The sequence below is a fragment of the Falco biarmicus genome, chromosome 10 (assembly GCF_023638135.1).
Source record: "Falco biarmicus isolate bFalBia1 chromosome 10, bFalBia1.pri, whole genome shotgun sequence".
NCBI classification, from domain to species: Eukaryota; Metazoa; Chordata; class Aves; order Falconiformes; family Falconidae; genus Falco; species Falco biarmicus.
In genome coordinates, this window is record NC_079297.1 from 7,767,405 (window position 1) to 7,785,374 (window position 17,970).

The window sequence follows — 17,970 nt, forward strand, 5'->3', positions numbered from 1 at the left end:
GGCGGCTAGCCACGCCCCGGCACCGCCTCCCGCCTATCGCCGGCGCCGCCGCGCTGCTGCCGGGCCAATGGGCAGCGCCGCCCGGCGCGGAGGAGCCAATGGCGCGGAGGCAGGGTCGGCCGCGCGTCTGGAGGCGCCCCGCCCCGCCGGCCGCAGCTGGCGGCGGGACCGGGCGGTGGCCGGGCCGTGGCGGGGCCGGGCCGGCCCGGGCCATGCTGGGGCCGTGGCGGTGTTGTGCCGTGGCGGGCCAGGCCGGGCGGTGGCGGGGCCGTGCGGTGCCATGCTGGAGCCGTGGCGAGGTGGTGCCGTGCTGGGCCAGGCCGTGCCGTGCCGTGCCCGTGGCGGGGCCGAGCCGTGCCCGCGGGCGCTGGGTGGGAAGGTGCGGGCGCTGCCCGCTGCGGCCGGTGCCTCGCGCGCCCCCTGCCGGCGCTGCCGCCCCCTGCCCGCCCCCGCGCGGAGCCGGTGCCCGGGCCGCACGGCGGGCACGCGCAGGCCAGCGGTGCCCGCGGGGCATCACGGAGCCGTTCGGGTGGAACCGTGGAGATCATCGGGTTCCACCACTACCGCAGCCCGGCAGCCCACCGGCAGCCCGTCCGTGTGCCCCGGGGCCGCACCCACATTTCCTCTGAACACCCCCGAGATGGTGGCCCCGCCGCCCCCGGGCAGCCTGTCCGGTGCTGGGCCACCCTTTCCGTGAAGACATTTTTCCCAATATCCAACCTAAACCTCCCTGGTGCAACCTGAGGCCGTTTTTTCTTGTCCCATCACATGTTACCTGGGAGCAGAGACCAACCCCCACCTGCCCACGGTCCCTGTCAGGCAGTCGTAGGGAGCAATAAGGTCCCCCCCCGACCCCCCCCCCCTCCAGTCTGAGCACCCCCAGTTCCCCCAGTCGCTCCCATCAGACTGGTGCCCCAGCCCCTTCCCCAGCTCTGTTGCCCATCTCTGGACACGATCTAGCACCTCCACATCCCTCCTGCAGCAAGGGGCCCAAAATAATCAACATTCCATCATGGGGAGAAAAAAAACCCCAAAACCCATCCAGAAAAAAAAAAAAGCCTCTAGCAATATCTAAGTACTACATCATATCTATAAAGTTTTTTTCTGAAACAGATCTATTTGTATATCAAATAAAATAGCACTAGAATAAGATGTGTTTCAAATATAGATTTCACTTCAACATTAAAAATGGATTGATCCAATTACAGAGGTTGAAATACTAAACCAGATGTCTGTTTTATCCAAAGGTTTTGAAACAATATAGCACATGAATAAAATGCTTCTCTAAGGCTTGACAGCAAGGCCAAAAGGACCATAAAGCACAACCCAGGCCAGTGCCGGCTGGGCCTCGCGGCTGCACCCATCCTGACAGGATCAGTGCTGGTCCTGTCCCTGCAGGATGTGACACAGGGGGTGCCCTGCGGGCTCCCCCACCAGAGAGCTGGAACAGAAATGCTGGTTGCACCAAACCACCCGGGAACATCCCAAAACTTGACACAGCTGGCGGTCAGGGACTGCTCTGCACTGTCACTTTGCGGTGCGCTGCAATCACTGCATTTGGGAAGCAGGCAAAAGGCATGTTCTGCACTTCCCAGAGCCCGCCCTGCTGTTTAGAGCATCAGTGATTAATAATTAGCTGGAATCATGTGCTCAGGTTAGTGGTTCTTAAGGAAAAAATGGCTCAGGAATTCAACGAGCCCTGGATTTATCAAGAGTTTTATATACATCTCTCGCTCTCTCAAAAGGTCTGGAAACCATAAATGATGATGATTTGCTGCTGACCAGAAGGAGGTATTTATCTGAGGGGGGATTTTCCTCTTTTCTGTTAATGGGGCAATGAGCCAATTCAAAGGCATTAGCTTGGGGTGCCTCGATCTGCTGGACAGGGCTGAGTTTAGATGGAGGGATGGGAATGTTCTGGCATCGAGACATGCCAATGCTTTCACTAGATTCCGTGAGGTGAGGCTGCTCTGATGCTGAGGGTTTTGCTAAGATCCTCTTAGGGTCCCAGCTACCTCGTCAATGTTAGCACAGAAATGGTGTAAACGTGAACGAATCGCTGTCAGTTCAGCAGGATACGGCACCTTTAAATGTGTTCCGAGATGCGTGACCGTATGTTCACGTTCTGAATGTGTGTGTTAGAGGAAAGATAGAAACTTTTATTTGAGGTACAGTTCTTGGGAGTGTTTCTCATGATACCTCCAATATCTGTGAGTCAACTTGTTTTGTCAAGGCAAAAGGGCTGCCAGTATGAGGAAAAAGCAGCAAATTGCTAGCCAGGTTGGCTTTGGGTGGCTCGTCAGATTCTCCTGGGAAACAGTTATTAGTTTCCCCTTGGTATTGGCCGGAATAAAGCTGCATCTTTCAGTAATAATGTCAGCGTATGTGCCTAAAGACAAGCTTGCAGAAGGAAAAAGATGCTTTGAAGGCCCTTCTAATCTCACCTCAACGTGACGAGACAGAAGACTGTTGAGGAGAGCATTTGGTCCTTTCCTGGAGATGAACCAACGCTCGCTCGGGATACATCTGAGGAACGTTCCTTCTTTTGTCCTCACCTGGAGGAGTGGGGAGAAACAGTAAGTCAGTTCATAGTCTCTGGTGAAATTCCAGGAGCTGGTGCAGCTGTGGTGCCACCACATCGCAAGAAAGGTGGAGCCATGAGGATTTCGCATCGCCCGGGTGCCACGGCTTTTAGAGACGCCACCTTGACGGTGAGGTGTCCCGGTGAGCCGGGCCGGGCACCAGCAGGGCCGGGCCGAGGCTGCAGGGGCTCCCGGCAGGAGTCTGTGGGGCGAGGGATGCTGCAGGGACCCCTCGATGCTGTTTGGAGGAGACAGGCCCCGCATGGGGCGGGGGTGCGGGGGGGCACGGAGGCCCCCGGGGGCGCCAGCGCCCGGGGGGGCAGGGGCAGCCCAGCGCCGGGGGGCCGGGGGGGCAGGGGCAGCCCAGCGCCGGGGGGCCGGGGGGGCAGGGGCAGCCCAGCGCCGGTCTGTGCGCAGCTCCCGCGGAAGGGCCCCGCTGCCCTCAGGCGCCCGGGCCCGGCCACCCGCCTGGCGCTGGCGCTACCGGGGACGGGGGCGCGGCCCCCCCCCCCGCCGCACCGGGGCAGCGCTCGCTGCCGTTCCACAGCGGCCCGTGGCGAGGGGCGCCAGCACAGGCTGGGCGCCGGGGAAAGGTTCTGAAGGGCGGCGCGGCTCTGCTGCCCGGCCCCGCTCCCCGCCCCGCTCCCAGCCCGGTCCCGCCCCCGCCGCGGCCCCGCCGCACGCCGCTAGGTGGCGCTCCAAGCCCGGTGACGGCGGCGCTGCCCCGGCGAGGGGCCGCCCGGGAGCGGTGGGGCTGGGCCGGGGGGCGAGGGGCCAAGGGGCAGGGGGCCGGGGACCGGGGTCGAGGGACGAGGGGGCTGGGGGCCGGCGGGGCAGGGTCCGGGGGTCTCCCAGGGGGAGCAGGCGGTGTGTGCGCCGCCGCCCTGCCCGCAGCGCCGTGCCCCCCGCCGGCCGGTGCCGCCGGGCGGGGGCAGCTCGCGGCGGGGGCAGCGGGAGCCGAGACCCGGCCCCGCTCGGGGCAGCTCCGGGGCCGCCGGTCTGCGGCTGTGTGAGGGGGCCCGGGGCTGGGAGGACACCCAGGGCGCACCGCATGCTCGGAAATAGATCTCGATTCTACTTCTCTATTTTGCAGCCCCGCTCGCGGCGCCGCGGCACCGCCGCCCCTCTCACCCTGTGCCCCCTCCCAGCAGCCCGGGGGCGGGCAGGGGGCATCCCCGGGAACACCTTCCACACCGCCCACTGCGGAGCCCCATGGCCAGCGAGGCACGAGAGGCATCACCCCCAAACCCTGCACCCCCACGGACCTCCCCGCCTGACCCCTTCCCAGCCCCTTGCTCTCAGCGGCTGCAGCCTCAGCCGTGCCCCCCGAGCAGCAGGGGCAGGGGGACGCCGACCCTCCCTCCCCACCTTTAACGATGGCAATGACTTCAGCTGGCACAGCCCTGGCTGCTGCTCAGCCTGCGAATTCGCCCATCACCTCTAGTTTTCTGTGCCCCCTTCCCCCTCTGCACCCGAGAGCTGCCCCCCAAGCCTGGCTGCCAGCAGCGCTCGGCCCCATTTCTCTGGCTGCTGCCCCCGCTTATGCAACTCTGGGCTCTTCCCGAGCCACAAGGCACCGAGGGAGCAGGAACTGGCTGCAGCTCCCTTGCTGGACTCTCTGGCATGGGAAAGTGTCAGTGGGTGGGAGAGCTGGAATAGCCACTCCTACGGCTCCCGTCCAAAGCCATAAATGCAAAGATAGGGAGATGACAGGGACTGAGAAGTGAGCTGTGTGGGGCACGGCACACTGTGGCTGTCCCCACCTGGTGCCCCGTCCCCCAAGGCCAGCTGCCAGGTGGCACAGACCAGCGAGGGGCTGCCTCTGGACGCCAGCACTCACCACCGACAAGTCCTAACTGATCCCCTGGCAGCCTGTGGTGCTCAACACAAGATGAGAGCAGATGGAAAAAAAGTTATTTGTACAGTCCAGGGCACAGACCTTTAATGCTTTTAATGAAGAAAAATGTTTTAATTCTTCACTTAATCCCACTCTCCTGTCACCCTTTCTAAGACTTCCCTTGATTTATGTCATCACCCCTGGCAATACACACCATGGAGTTGCAGCTACCCAGCCTGCAGCTTCAGGACCTCTGAGTTCTCTTTCAGAAATCTCCTAAAGGAATGACCATGTTCTGTTACTGAGAACTTCTGATGCTTGGCAGGGTATCCTGGAAGGGCAGAGTCCCTGCTCCCTTGATGGATCTTTCAAAAGCTTGGATACACTAGAAAAAAGCATTAATCCATGGTGTGTAACAAATTCATCAAAGGAGGAGGCTATGCTTACCTAGGACATGGCAGACAACTACGAACTACGAACAACTTCTGGAAGGTTAGTGGACAGCAACTTCCCTGCCTTTTTTTTTTGGAATACAAGAAAACAGGCTATTCATAAAATAAAAAGTCACCTCTTACTGTCCTGCTCAGAAAGACAGCCCGTGTCTTGCCATCCGAATGGCTTCAGCAGGGACTTTCTGTGCAACACAGGACTGGAGACTGCAGCTTCTGCTGTCACTGTACCCGTCCACGGGTGCTTGTGCGCACTCTGGCTCTCCCTCCTTTTCCTCCTTTCGCAGAGCCACCGAGCGGGTGCTCTGACCTCCGAGTTGCTCTGGAAAATTTTCAGTCTGGTAGGGGAAGGTATTTCGCTCATGTTGTCCCACCGGCTGGAGGCCACGGTGCCAATCTCCAGGTGTCGTCTCTGCAGCACTGACAGGGCAAAGAGCAACGTGTAGATAAAGTGGGGATTGAGCAACCCAGCCCTGCAAAGGCCAGGCATGCTGGGTCAGAGGTGAGCAGAAAATCAGCAGAAGACTAACCAATACCCAAGCATCACCATGCCACATGGGAACAAGGGGTGAGGGAGCACTTAGGGAGGGGGAGGACTCTGGTCTGTAACAAAAGAAGCGGAGGAGGCCAGGAGACATGGCCTGCAACCGCCTGAGGAGATCCCTGCCACTGGAGACTGCAAGGCAGAGTATCGCAGCTGCGGTTTCAGAAGAGAGGAAAGCATGTGGCAATCGTGTTTTATGTTAAAATGAGGCAAAGTTTCGAGCCTGGTCTAAGAGCTGGGGCAGACGGAAGGAGAGCCAACCTTTCTCCGAGTTGAGACATTGTCCCTGTCTGACATTTCATAAGTGCTGGGTTTTTACAGTGGAGAATGGCAAGTGGAAAGCAATAGATTGAAATCTGGCCTCTGCCAGGTACAACTTATGAGCTGTTGTTGGCTTAAGGTGTGCGGCTGTATAAAGAGGGACCTGGGGCTAGGAAGAAGAAAAAACAGGGCGCACGACATGCTCAGAAATAAATTTCAATTCTACTTCTGTATTTTGCAGCCTTTATTGCAACACTGCTCCACTGAAGACAGTCTTTCAGGCGAGGTCCCCTCCTACACCACCACCCCAGCCCCCCCAGCCCATCCCACACCACCTCTGTGCTCTCTCCCTGCCTGCTTGCACAGATACCACCCTGCTCCAGAACCCCTCACGTCCTCCTCTTTAGCTCACCTCCAAGGTACCACCTACAGCATCTTGTTCGCTGATGCAGCTGTCAGCTTTTGGCATCAACTCCTTTACTCTTTGCCCCCCTTCTGCCCCTCTACGTTGTTTTAGACTGCGGGTCTGTGGGTGGGCAGTTGCCTTCACACAGGGTTCTGCGTGATGCGGCTCTGATCTTACTGATCTGCTATGAGCTACTGCAAGGGCAATAATACATGAGACAAGCTTGCAGCAAGAAGGATCAGAAATCAGAGACAGCCTTTTTCTAGAGTATCCTCAGTCCACAGACCTTCTTATAAACACTTCAGTGTTTGAGGCGTCACCATTAAACGAATAGCTTCTCCCCAAAGCTGGTGTCCTTCCAGGGACAGCTGATGTAGACCTGGAGCACATGAACTGGAGAGTTTGCAAGAAATCCTGGAAAAGATGACAATTTCCAGGAAGAAAATGCCTCTGCAAGGCTTTATTGTAGTCTGAGTCTGGAGCTGGAAAGTTGTGGCTTCTACAGTACAAAAGGGAAACTGGAGAGCAGAATTTAATTCTTGATAGAAATAGGCAGCGAGGATGAGATTCTTCCCTCCACCTTTTCACCATGCTGGTGTCCTTCTGTTATCCTCCCAATATCTATATTGTTCCACACACGAATGTAGTGGGATCTGCATTCTATTGCAGCAGAATATTTTTTTTTTTCTGCTCAAAAATGTTTATGTTCTTGGTAAGTATTTTGTGAGATATGCTGCCTCCTTCCTCAGCTGACTAGTTATGAAAAAAAGAAATCATGAAATCACTGGAAAGAAGGTGCTTTTCACAGCAGCACTGCCTTTCTGCTGGAATCGGCTCTGCTGGGAGACATGCTGCAGAAGGGCTGCTGCCCTTGGGTGTTTCACAGAGCGAGAGCAGTGCCCGGATCCCTTCACCAGGAATGTCTGCATCTCCTTTCCTAGCTAAAGCATCTCTCTGAGGTTTTCCAGGCTGATTATTAGCAGCCTTTGTGCATCTGGCCAGGCCAAGCCATGGCGCTCACAGGGACAGAGGTCGGGGTGCCCAGACCTCCACTCAATCCTCTGTGGTGCAATCCTTGCTCTGCACCTGTTCCCATTTCAAAAAAACCCAACATTTCTGGCCATGCATTTGTTATGACAAGTGCAGAAACAATTTAAAAGAGACCAGAGCTAGCTCCAAACCTGCTTGCCGAATGCTAAGGTTTTGGATAAGTGGTTAGTCCCGCCAACAAGGTTCCCATGAGAAGCTGAGAACGGACGTCGGCTCCATGAGAGTGGATGTTGGGATTTGAGGTGAGCTGGAGGAAGTTTAAAGAGATCCAGGTACAGTACGGAGGTGGGGGGGGGGGGGGGGGAGAAGGGAAGGAGGGGACAAGCTGGGCATCCAACCTCAATTACCACCCTGGCTGACGCGATCTCGGTGACTACGGAATTACTCAGCACTGGCCTGGAAAGGAGGTGTGGGCCACACCATCCCTGATATAATCTGTTTCACATGACAGTTGCACAGACATTTTATTTTGTTGGGGAAGATCAGCCTGGGCAAGAGGACAACTTTCTGCTGCGGAGCAGTAGAGAACAGGGCAGAAATCTGAAGAGGGCAAATTTAGATCTCCAAAAATATCTTGAAAAACTGCCCAGGAAATTTACCAACCAGCTTTAGGGTTCTGTTTTAGCCAACGGCCGTGGCAAGCTGGAGATCTGCCGGGCCAAGAAAGACCAACCCTGTATTTCAGCAGGTCACCGTGGCGGGGGACCTTCTGCCTTGCAGGTCCCCCAGACAGGCGGCTGGGGAGGTAGGAAGCGCATGAGACCGACTTGAAGCGCTGAGTTTCAAGGGCCAGTTAGGGCAGCCACTGGATGTAACTGCCAGATCAGAATGCAGGATAAAGACGCAGAATGAGGGTGTAAACAGCCTGAAGAACAAGCCCTGGCTCCCTGCAACTTGCCAGTATTTGCACCCAATACAGATGTTTGTATTTATGAAGGTATGGGCTCCAAGTGCAACCTCCAGACCCAGCTCTCTGGCCAGGCCCAGCTCCAATTTAATCTCTGGTGTATTCACCAAAGATTAACTCGGTAGATAAAGATGGAACTAGAAATATTTGAAGCCTGAAAACCTGTTAGGGGACTTTTGTTGTGGAAAGAAAAAGTCCTTTTAAAACCGTGAAAAGCAAAAAGCGAATGAAAAAAAGAAAAAAGAAAGGAAAAGGCTGATGATCCACTGATTCTTGAATTCTTCCTCTTTTCAAAGTTCTGAGGTTTGAACATTATGAACAGTTGACTGTTTGAATCGTATAATGCAATACCTGTTCCTCTGGCTTAACGTTACAATATTTCCCACACCGCAGGATTGCTTCACATTATTCTAAGAGGCCGTGTCATTTTCCCTGCAGTGCCAGGTCTTCTTTACTGAGGCGAAAGCCACTCCTACTTCCTTTAATTATATGTTTTGTTTTAAATTAATGTCCTTTATGCTGGGGATGAATCACCAGCTTGTAGACAGGTAAATGTGGGAGTAAGAGTGAAAATATAAGTTTGATTCCCAAGGTGGGTGTCTTTAATTAAAACGGACATCAAGATTCTGTCTTCCTTCCCCAACTTACCCCGCAATTCCAATTAAAAAAATATGTGGATCCCATGTTTCTGTGCACGATTCCAAAAAACCCCAAAACCATGTGGATCCCATGTTTCTGCTCACGTACCTCGCTTTGCTGCCCCGCACTGGTGCACGGGTGCCCTGTCGGTGTGTCACGATAGTTTCGACAGACCCTGAGGAGCAAACAGCTGATCCTGCGGGAAGGGCACCAAAAAAACCCCAAAAAACCAAATGCGGATCCCATGTTTCTGCGCATGATTCAAAAAAAAAAACCAAAACACAAACCCCAGACATGTGGATCCCATGTTTCTGCTCACGTACCTCGCTTTGCTGCCCCGCGCTGGTGCACGGGTGCCCTGTGGCTGTGTGTCGCGATAGTCGCGACAGACCCTGAGGAGCAAACAGCTGATCCCGCGGGAAGGGCACAAAAAAACACCCCGATGTGGATCCCATGTTTCTGCGCACGATTCCAAAAAAAAATAAAATAATAATAATAGCATGTGGATCCCATGTTTCTGCGCACGTACAGATTTCCTGCTGCCCCGCGCTTTGCGCGGTGCCTCGGTGCACGGGTGCACGGGTGCCCTGTGGCTGTGTGTCGCGATAGTTGCGACAGACCCTGAGGAGCAAACAGCTGATCCTGCGGGAAGGGCACCGGCAAGCAGGGACAGCGGCGGAGGGAAGCCCGCGGCGGCGCCGTGCCCCGCTCCAGCCCCCCGGCGCCCGGGGCGCCGGGGGGCTGGAGCGGGGCACGGCGCCGCCGCGGGCTTCCCCCCTCCGCACCTGCGGGACCCTCCCCGGCAAAACCCCGCTTTTATTGCGGCTGGCTTCAGCGGGGCACCGCACCGGCACCACCCGCCCCGGGTGCCTCCTCCGGGGGGCCGGGGCCAGCAGATGCCGAGCGTGCAGCGTGGCAGGCGGCCAGGCGGTGACGCGCCTGTTGCTATGGGATCCACCGCCCCTATAAATAACTGAGGAAAGGAACTTTCCTAAGTCAGAGACTTTAGGACACGGGGATCCAGAACCAGATGGTCCGGAGGAGACGCGCCAGCTCCCGCCGCAGCAGCCGGAGCGGTGAAGCCCCGCCGCGCCGCAGGGACTGAGCCAGCCCAGGTGGGCAGCGCAGCCGGGGCCGTGCCCAGCGCCGCAGACTGAGGCAGGGTCTGGACCCCCCCCCACCCCGACGGCGGCAGCTTGATCCTCTGCCGGGGGGGCCCCCCCTGCGTCGTTTTCTCCTCCCCGCATCCCCCTTTGCTTTCATGCAACGCCTGGTGGCCTGGGACGCAGCATGCCTCCCCATCCAGCCGCCCGCCTTTAAATCCATGGAAGTGGCTAATTTCTATTACGAGGCGGACTGTCTGGCTGCGCTCAACAAGCTGCACCCGCGGGCGGCCGGGGGCCGCTCCATGACCGAGCTCACCGTAGGGGACCACGAGAGAGCCATCGACTTCAGCCCCTACCTGGACCCCTTAGCATCCCAGCAGCCGGCGCAGCCGCCGCCTCCCGCAGCAGCAGCAGGGGGCAACTTTGAGCCTCCCTGCAGCAGCGGCGGCGGCCAAGATTTCCTTTCCGATCTCTTCGCCGAGGACTATAAAGGCAGCGGCGGGAGCAAGAAGCCCGACTACACCTACATCAGCCTCGCCCGGCACAGCCACCCCTGCGCCAGCCAGAGCCACAAGCCGGGGGGGCTGCCGGGCTGCTTCCCGCCCCAGATCGTGGAAACCAAAGTGGAGCCGGTCTTCGAGACCCTGGACTCTTGCAAAGGGCCCCGTAAGGAAGAAGGGGGAGCCGGGCCGGGACCGGGGGGCATGTCCTCACCCTACGGCAGCACCGTGCGCTCCTACCTGGGTTACCAGTCGGTGCCGAGCGGCAGCAGCGGGAACCTGTCCACCTCGTCCTCCTCCAGCCCCCCCGGCACCCCCAACCCCTCCGAGTCCTCCAAGTCCGCCGCCGGCGGCGGGGGCTACTCCGCGCCCCCGGCGGGCAAGAACAAGCCCAAGAAGTGCGTGGACAAGCACAGCGACGAGTACAAGCTCCGCCGGGAGAGGAACAACATCGCGGTGCGCAAGAGCCGCGACAAAGCGAAAATGCGCAACCTGGAGACGCAGCACAAAGTCTTGGAACTGACGGCCGAGAACGAGCGGCTGCAGAAGAAGGTGGAGCAGCTCTCCCGGGAGCTGAGCACCCTCAGGAACTTGTTCAAACAGCTGCCCGAGCCCCTGCTCGCCTCCTCGCCCCGCTGCTGACCCCCGGCCGGGCCGCGGGGCGAGCGGAGCCGGCGGCTCCTGGCCCCGCTCCGCGCTGCTGGGCCGGGGCGAGGGGGGCGCCCGGGGGGCGGGCGGGTCGCCTGGGGTGGTTTTCAACATTTTTTTTTTTTTGGGGGGGGGGGAGCAATATTTTTTTTTTTTGTCTTTATTTACACGTTGGCAGAAGGCTCCGCCGCCGCGGGGCGCCGGCCCGGGCCGGGGGCTGCCCGGGGCGCGGTGGGGCGCGGTGGGGCCGGCGGCCCCGGCCCCGGGCGGGCTCTGCAGGCTGCTGGGCGCTGGGGTTATTTAAAAGAGCGAGAGGAGAGCAAGGGCAAAGTGATGCAATCCTTTAAGCATGGCTGGGAATGCTGTGTACATGATGCAATCTCGTGTAACTGTCAGTCATGAATTGAGTAATCTGTTAAAGATGTTCCTACAGTTTTTTTTATTATAAAGAATAATCTATTTCTATAAGAAAATACATATGTATATTTTGGGATCTATGCATTCTTGCTACATTTGAAGCATTAATGAACAATTTTAATAAACTTTATGACTAGGTTAAAAAAAAGTAGCTTGTTTTATTTTGAAGGCACGTTTAAAGTTAGATTAAATGCAGGGTTGAAATTCTAGCTGAATCTGGCTCAACGCTTGTGATGAGGGATCAGGATTTTTGTTGGTCTTTTGGCTTTCTCTATGACTCAGAGAAAGGAAAAGAAAAACCAAACCCAAAAACAAAACCCCCAAGAGAAACCCAGCAAAGAGCAGAGCTGGAAGCTTTAGCCAGTTCTTGTTGCCTCATTTTATTTCCTCTAATCCCTTGCTTTAGCTGCCGCTTGGGTGTTGTTTGGGGAGGAGGTGTTTGTGTTGGGGTTTTTTTTTTTGCACTTCTTGCTGTTCTGAACGTGTAGAGCAAGATGTGCTATCCAAACCATGACCAATCTTTGGCAAAGTAACACCGAGTCTGAAGTGGGAGGGAGGAATAAAAAGGGAGGAAGCCTGAAATGAGGTTTTGTTTGTTTGTTTTCTTTACAGAGTTTCTATTCTCTAAGTTATGATTCAGCATTTCTTATGTTTGTAGTTTACAGGAATAAACATGAGAAAGTAGCATTTCTGTTGGATGTCGGTAATTTCGGTCATTGCTCAGGAAGCTCTCATGAAACCCGGCCAGGTGAGAGGCATCTCAACAACCCCCTTATATTTTTCTCTTGAGACATTTTTCTAAAACCTGTAGCTAGTTTCTCTGCTGAGAGGTGTTTGTTTCTGTGTGCCTGTGTGTTTGCTGAGGACAAGCAACAGAGAAGTGGGGGGGGGGGGGGGGCAGAGGAGAAGGAGGTTTGTAGCAGGCCGTAACTTTGTTTTAGAGAGAAATAAGGCTCTGCCTGCCGATGGAACAAGCCAGCCTTGCCAGGGCTCCCAGGTTATGGTATTTCCCCCGCTGCAGGCTGCTGTGTTGAGCTCTGTAAGAAGTTAGTCTCAAGCTAGTTACGTGGAGAGTGCTGGGCAAACAATCAGGTCTTACTCAGCATTTTCCATTTTCCTGTTAGGCCAAATTTAAGCATTAATTTTTTTCGATCCAGATTCCCAGTACCCCAAAAAATAAACTCCTTAATCATCTCTGCTCTGACAGCTGAACACAGAAGGATTTTTTGGCATAAAGGTAGTGGACTTTAATTTGCTCCTATATATTCCAATACAAACAGCAGTGCACTGCAGAAAGACAAATCTTCAATTTGTTGATTATTTGTAGTGTTTCTTTAAGCAAAGCATGTTTTCTACTGAAAGAACTGTTCTGCTTTTTTTGACACTTTAGATCATAGCGTCCTGCGGGTAAATCTGCTAGGGCTCTTACTGACATTTGTTATGCATTCCCTGCTTCCCCAGTGCCTCCATAGCTCCTGCTAGGAGCTGTGCAGTAGTAAGCAGTGGAGTGTTAGTCCTGGTACAGATTTCCCCCGTTTGCTTTTTAATTTGTACAGTGCAGTTAAGTTGTTTTTATGATACCCTAAGAATAGATTTTCTTGGGTGAGCGAGCTCCTGCACCAGCATGACTCAAGTTCTTGCAGGCAAGATAGACGTTAGATCTTGTCTTGACTGTCCCTCGTGACGATGATTACTCCAGCCTCCTGTGGCTGTTTATTCTACTATTCTTATAGTTACGAAACTTATCCACATCGTTAGATCCTATTTTCTTGTTGTGCTGTAGGCCATGTAATGTTACCCAAACTTACAAGCAGTGTTCCCAGTCAGGACCGTGTGCTGCTGAGGGTGGAATTGCTGCAGGACTGAAGATGTCCTCAGACACATTTATTTCTTTTTCTTTCCTTCCTTCCTTTTCTTTTTCTTTTCCTTCCTTCTTTCTTTCTTTCTCTCTCTCTCCCCCCTTCTCTCTTTCTCAATGGCACAGCTTCCATCAAAAGTTCCGTTTGTTGGGGCTGGAAAGCAGGGTAGATTGAAAGATAAGATGTACTAAAGGTATTTATATTTGTTTAAATAATAGTCCAGTTTTGGCGCTAGAGCTCTGCCAGGCATGAATGAGCTAATCCCCATCCTTAAACTTTGCCTGCCACAGTTCAGGAGAGCTAGGGTGGTGCTGCTGCAATTTAAAGAATGATGTTTAAATTATTGCTGTATTCCAGTGTATCTCTTCATTAGGATGATAGATTTCTCATTCAGGAGGAAACTTGGACAGCAATGAGCTTTTGTCAGAAAGTTGCAGTTACAGACAGGAAAATCGAGGACATAAATGTGCCAATTTTACACTAGTCTCAGAAGGAATCCGTGAAAGAGTCAGTAAGAGAATTCCTGGATCTTTCATTCTTAATCTTGTATTACCCACATAACTAACATTTTAGGAGCTTTGTCGCACTAATTAAATGCATGAAGGTCATGAAACACCCTGCTTTACAAGCAAGCATATGAAAAAGCCCCTGTAATTAAAACATTTCCTAGAAAAAAAGTTTGGAAAAAAAAAAAGTTTGGAAATGAATCTGAGAAAACTCCAAGTACTAAAGTAGACAAAAGATTCCAAATACTTTTTCTAATCACAGTGGGGGAATTGGAAAATCCCTGTCCAAACAGTGCCTCAGCTCCAAATATTGATACAGTTTCCCATTACAAATAAGATTCTGTTGACTGAGAGCAGTACTTGGTACATGTCAGTTGTCTCCCCTTGCGCTCCTCTTCCTAAAGCGGCTCAGTACAGCTGGTGGTAGAACTTTGCAGTCTATATACAGGCAAACCACGCACAGAAGTTAAGGCACTTCAGTAGCCACTTCTGAATTTTATGGAAGTTTGGAAACAGCATTTCATTTGGGCTTACCCCCCGCAACCCCCTTTTAATTATTTATTACATTGACTGACTCATACAGGTCTTTCTCATTGCTACTCAAATAACAGAGTTTCTTCCTACGTAGAAATAAGCCTGTAAGATCAAATCCCTAGCACTGACCTCCCCTTTCCAGCACTGGTTTATCATTTGCTAGGTGTTTGCATTCAGTTGTGCTTAGTTCTGCAAAAGGAATCATATGTATCCTTTTAACACAACATATTTCAAAATACAATTATAATTTTGTTAGCAGTTCTTCTATCTATTAATAGACATTATTACTTTCTTCTTATCTGCCCAAAGCATGTATAACCCTGTGCAGCTCCGACACTATGGAGTTGCTTTCACTTTTTTCCCACTGCCTTCCATTAGCGACTCCGGGAAGATGCAGGCAAACGTATGCTTGTTTCTGTGCTAACTGTTTCTCCTCTGTCAAATAAAATCATCCAAATTGCACACATGCACCAAAGGGTTATTGGGCAGGAGACCTGATCACATTTGATAACAGTATGGTTTTTTCCTCATTGAAATTCCGCAATAGCTTTCAAATATCAAAATTACAACCTGAAAAAATACTTTGTGCACAATGTTTACTTTTACAGTTTCATTGCTAGAACAACTGTCATTGATGTGGATATGTATAATACAAAGTTACTCTCACACCAGCTAGTTTTTAAGTAATGTTTCATTAGCTGTGACCAGAATAAAAATCAATGCAACTCAGTATCTGCTTTAATAAAGAGAAAAAATGTATATGAGGCCAAATTACACATCTTTTTTTTTTTTTTTTTTTTTTTAATGGTGATACCGCTTAAGATACAATAAGCATTGTCTTGCATTTTCCTGTCATTCATACCGACACAAAGTGAGTCTGAAGCACCACGGAACTGGAAGGGCAGGGTTCTGCATTCAGTTTGTACTGGATGTAGATGATTATATGGTGGACGGGGGGTAATGATGAATTTGGTTCTAACTCTTTTTCCTACCAATTGCTAATGCAAAATAAGTTTTATTACTACTCTCCTGAGTGCTAGCCTTTTTTATGTTTAAGTCTACGCAAATGGTTAACAGTCAGAATTTTAGGGCAAACGTCATATACTAACATGAAGTGTGGAGAAAAATTTAAACCTATGCATGAAAGTTGAAAGGGTCTTAATACATTTACATTAATCAGGACATCTAAACAAACTGGGAATATAGCTAATTACTCCCAGGGAAACAATTCCCTTCAAATTCTGAACACTTTATCAATCGATAAAGTAAAAATAAAACCATGTGGCTAAACCTGTACATTCAATATGTGAGGGAATTAGTTCTCTTCTGAGAGATACTTGCTGAACAGACAAGTGAAACCATTAACAGAATGAAGTTCTATTTAACTCTTTGCTGGGACCCAAAACATAGTCCAAGAGTTTAATCTTTGCAACATAAAGCTAAACTTTGTAAAGTGTTTCTACACTTGCATAATATCCTGAGGTTTTCTGAGGTTCCTGATTGTTTCAGGTGAACTGAGGCTGTTTTGCCCCAGCCTGGACAGACGAGCAGCGCAATCTGGTGAGTATGCAAACACCTAAAAAGATTAGATACAGCCTTGCACTGACATCAGGATCATGTGAAATTTATGGTGCGGTGTTAGCCTGATGCAAAACTACGTGAAACTCCAGGAGAGTTTCTCGTTGAAATGATGCTGGTGGCAGCAGTGTGGCCACCGGGGTGTGATGCCAGCACACCCGTCCTCGGGTGCTGCAGTACGGCACAGCTCTCAAGTTCGGCACAGCTGTCATTCTGATGTGCTCTATTTGATCTATTGGAAACTCAATCAGAAATCAAAATGCCTTTTGTGGTCATTTCCTCACCTGCTACGTTGTTTGAGTGTTATGTTTTGAATAAAAGGTTTTGTTCCCCTCCTAGAAATGCTGGTCACTAGATCTGCCTGGATGTGAAAAACTGTATGGCTGGGATTCAAAATGAGGTTAAATGGGTTAATAGTTGCTGGAGCTAATTGATCTACACTTACAATAGGGATACATTTAGTTCCAAACCTTCTGACTGTTTGCCACAATTTCACAGAGTAATGCCAAATTGTTTTAAAGTTTTCACAAATCTATATATCCACTATTACAATTATTCATACAATAAATTCCAGTAATATTTTCTAGCTAATTAAAAGCTAGGGAAGACTTTGATCTACATCCAGCTTTCACCTTGCTCTCTCCTATTTGCTCTTGCCTCTGGGATTCCTGTATCACACATTACATAGCTATCAAAGCCCTTTCTCAGAGTTCAGGGTATTTAAATCAGAGGTTTTAGTTAGGTCTCATAATTTCATACAATTTGCAAGATAAAATCCACTATAGAAATGCTGGCTCGGTCAGCAGACTTGGTTTTGATCAGCTCGAATGCAGACGCCTCTGTACTTCGTGATAGTCAGAGGAAAGAACTGAATTTTTGATAGAGGCTACAAGATGCTGTGGTCCCTATCCCCACACAAACCAAGCGCAGTGGCTTGTTTGTTGTCTATAAATACCTTGGGTTTGCTAGTATATTGCAACAGCAGTTCATTAAGCCTGTGGTAAGCAGCTCATTGATATTGCCTAGAAATTACAGTAATAGGACTCACAGCCTCCTTCAAACAGTGCAAAAATCCCTCTAACACCTCACCTGCCGTATTCCCCTCCTCCATTAGCTCACCTGGGAGCCGGGGCCACAAAAGGTTTGTGATATACTTTCTATAAGCGAGTGGAGGAGCTTTGGCTTTAGAAATTAATGTCATGGTGACACGATGGGAAAATATTTCTGTGCAACATGATGAAACAATTACTTGGCTGAAGTAATTCAGGAAGGGAATCACAAGAACAAGAGAAAGTGCCTGGAGCCGGTTGGAGAAGCAGAAGGCGAGCAGTGGTGGCTCGCTAGCAGAAACATTGTTTTGCTAATTTCCCCAGCCTCTGCCATCTAGACAATAACTCGGGGGTGGATGTTTGTGACAGTGATTTGCCACCCTTCTCTGAGCCTAGGTGTCTAAAATACAGATTCTATCTCTATTGGTTTTTTTGAAATACAAAAGGCCAGAAAACAAACCTAGAATGCAATTCATTAAAATACTTCAGTGTATCTGACATTTAAATGTACAAGAAGCAGAATAAAATCGGTGGGATAACTTGGCACAATGAGATGAGTAGAATTACAAAAAAAGGAGTAATTATCAAGGAGTTTGGTTGCTTAAAGGAATGCAAGCTGGACCATAGCCACTCACACTTAACTTCAGCACACCAGCCAGCTTTCGTGCCAGCTCTGTGAAGGAAGTTACATTCCAAGCAGGACCGCTTTCATGCTTTTGAGTTATTGATGACCACTCGCAGTGGCAGAAAATATTTTTGTGCTTAAAGCACAGTGCTGGGTTGAGTCCCCAAATCTGAAGGAATAGAAGAGAAGGCAGAAGGCCTTCATATATGACTTTAGCTATTGGGTGCAGTGTCCTTAACTACATCAAAGCAAGTTACATAGCTGCAGAGCTAACGAGTGCAGAACACTGACAGAAATTAAGATGCAAGGGATAAATACTGAGCTTTGAAACAAAAGAGACAGTTTCTCATCCTGGCTCTTTCACCAGTTCATCTTTAGCTTATTAGTTAGCCCCTAAATGTAATAGAAGCTGTAAGCACATATGTGCATCTCTAGTTATAAGAGCAGTTGCCATAGCTGCAGGTATATTTGCC

At 51.4% G+C, this 17,970-nt stretch overlaps 1 protein-coding gene and 1 long non-coding RNA gene across 3 annotated transcripts; one reads left to right on the forward strand and one right to left on the reverse strand.

Moving 5' to 3' along the window:
• Window positions 1-4,904: 4,904 nt before the first annotated feature.
• On the reverse strand, window positions 4,905-9,343 carry LOC130155668 (uncharacterized). Of its 2 annotated transcripts, none has more exons than XR_008824171.1 (3): window positions 8,999-9,343; window positions 6,366-8,871; window positions 4,905-6,273 (listed from the first exon to the last, which is right to left on the reverse strand). It is a non-coding gene; the product is annotated as an uncharacterized LOC130155668 (long non-coding RNA). The 2 variants fall into 2 exon arrangements; XR_008824170.1 differs by having other exon boundaries at window positions 4,908-5,288; window positions 6,086-6,273; window positions 6,366-9,343.
• A 311-nt stretch (window positions 9,344-9,654) lies between these two features.
• CEBPB (CCAAT enhancer binding protein beta) lies at window positions 9,655-12,030 on the forward strand. The gene has a single exon (XM_056353126.1). It carries the CDS (start codon window positions 9,937-9,939, stop codon window positions 10,921-10,923), a length of 987 nt encoding a protein of 328 aa, XP_056209101.1. The 5' UTR covers window positions 9,655-9,936; the 3' UTR covers window positions 10,924-12,030.
• Window positions 12,031-17,970: the final 5,940 nt, after the last annotated feature.

Bases quoted from the DNA above. Each gene is read 5' to 3' on its own strand.
- CEBPB (XM_056353126.1), top strand. From the start codon at position 9,937: ATGCAACGCCTGGTGGCCTGGGACGCAGCATGCCTCCCCATCCAGCCG.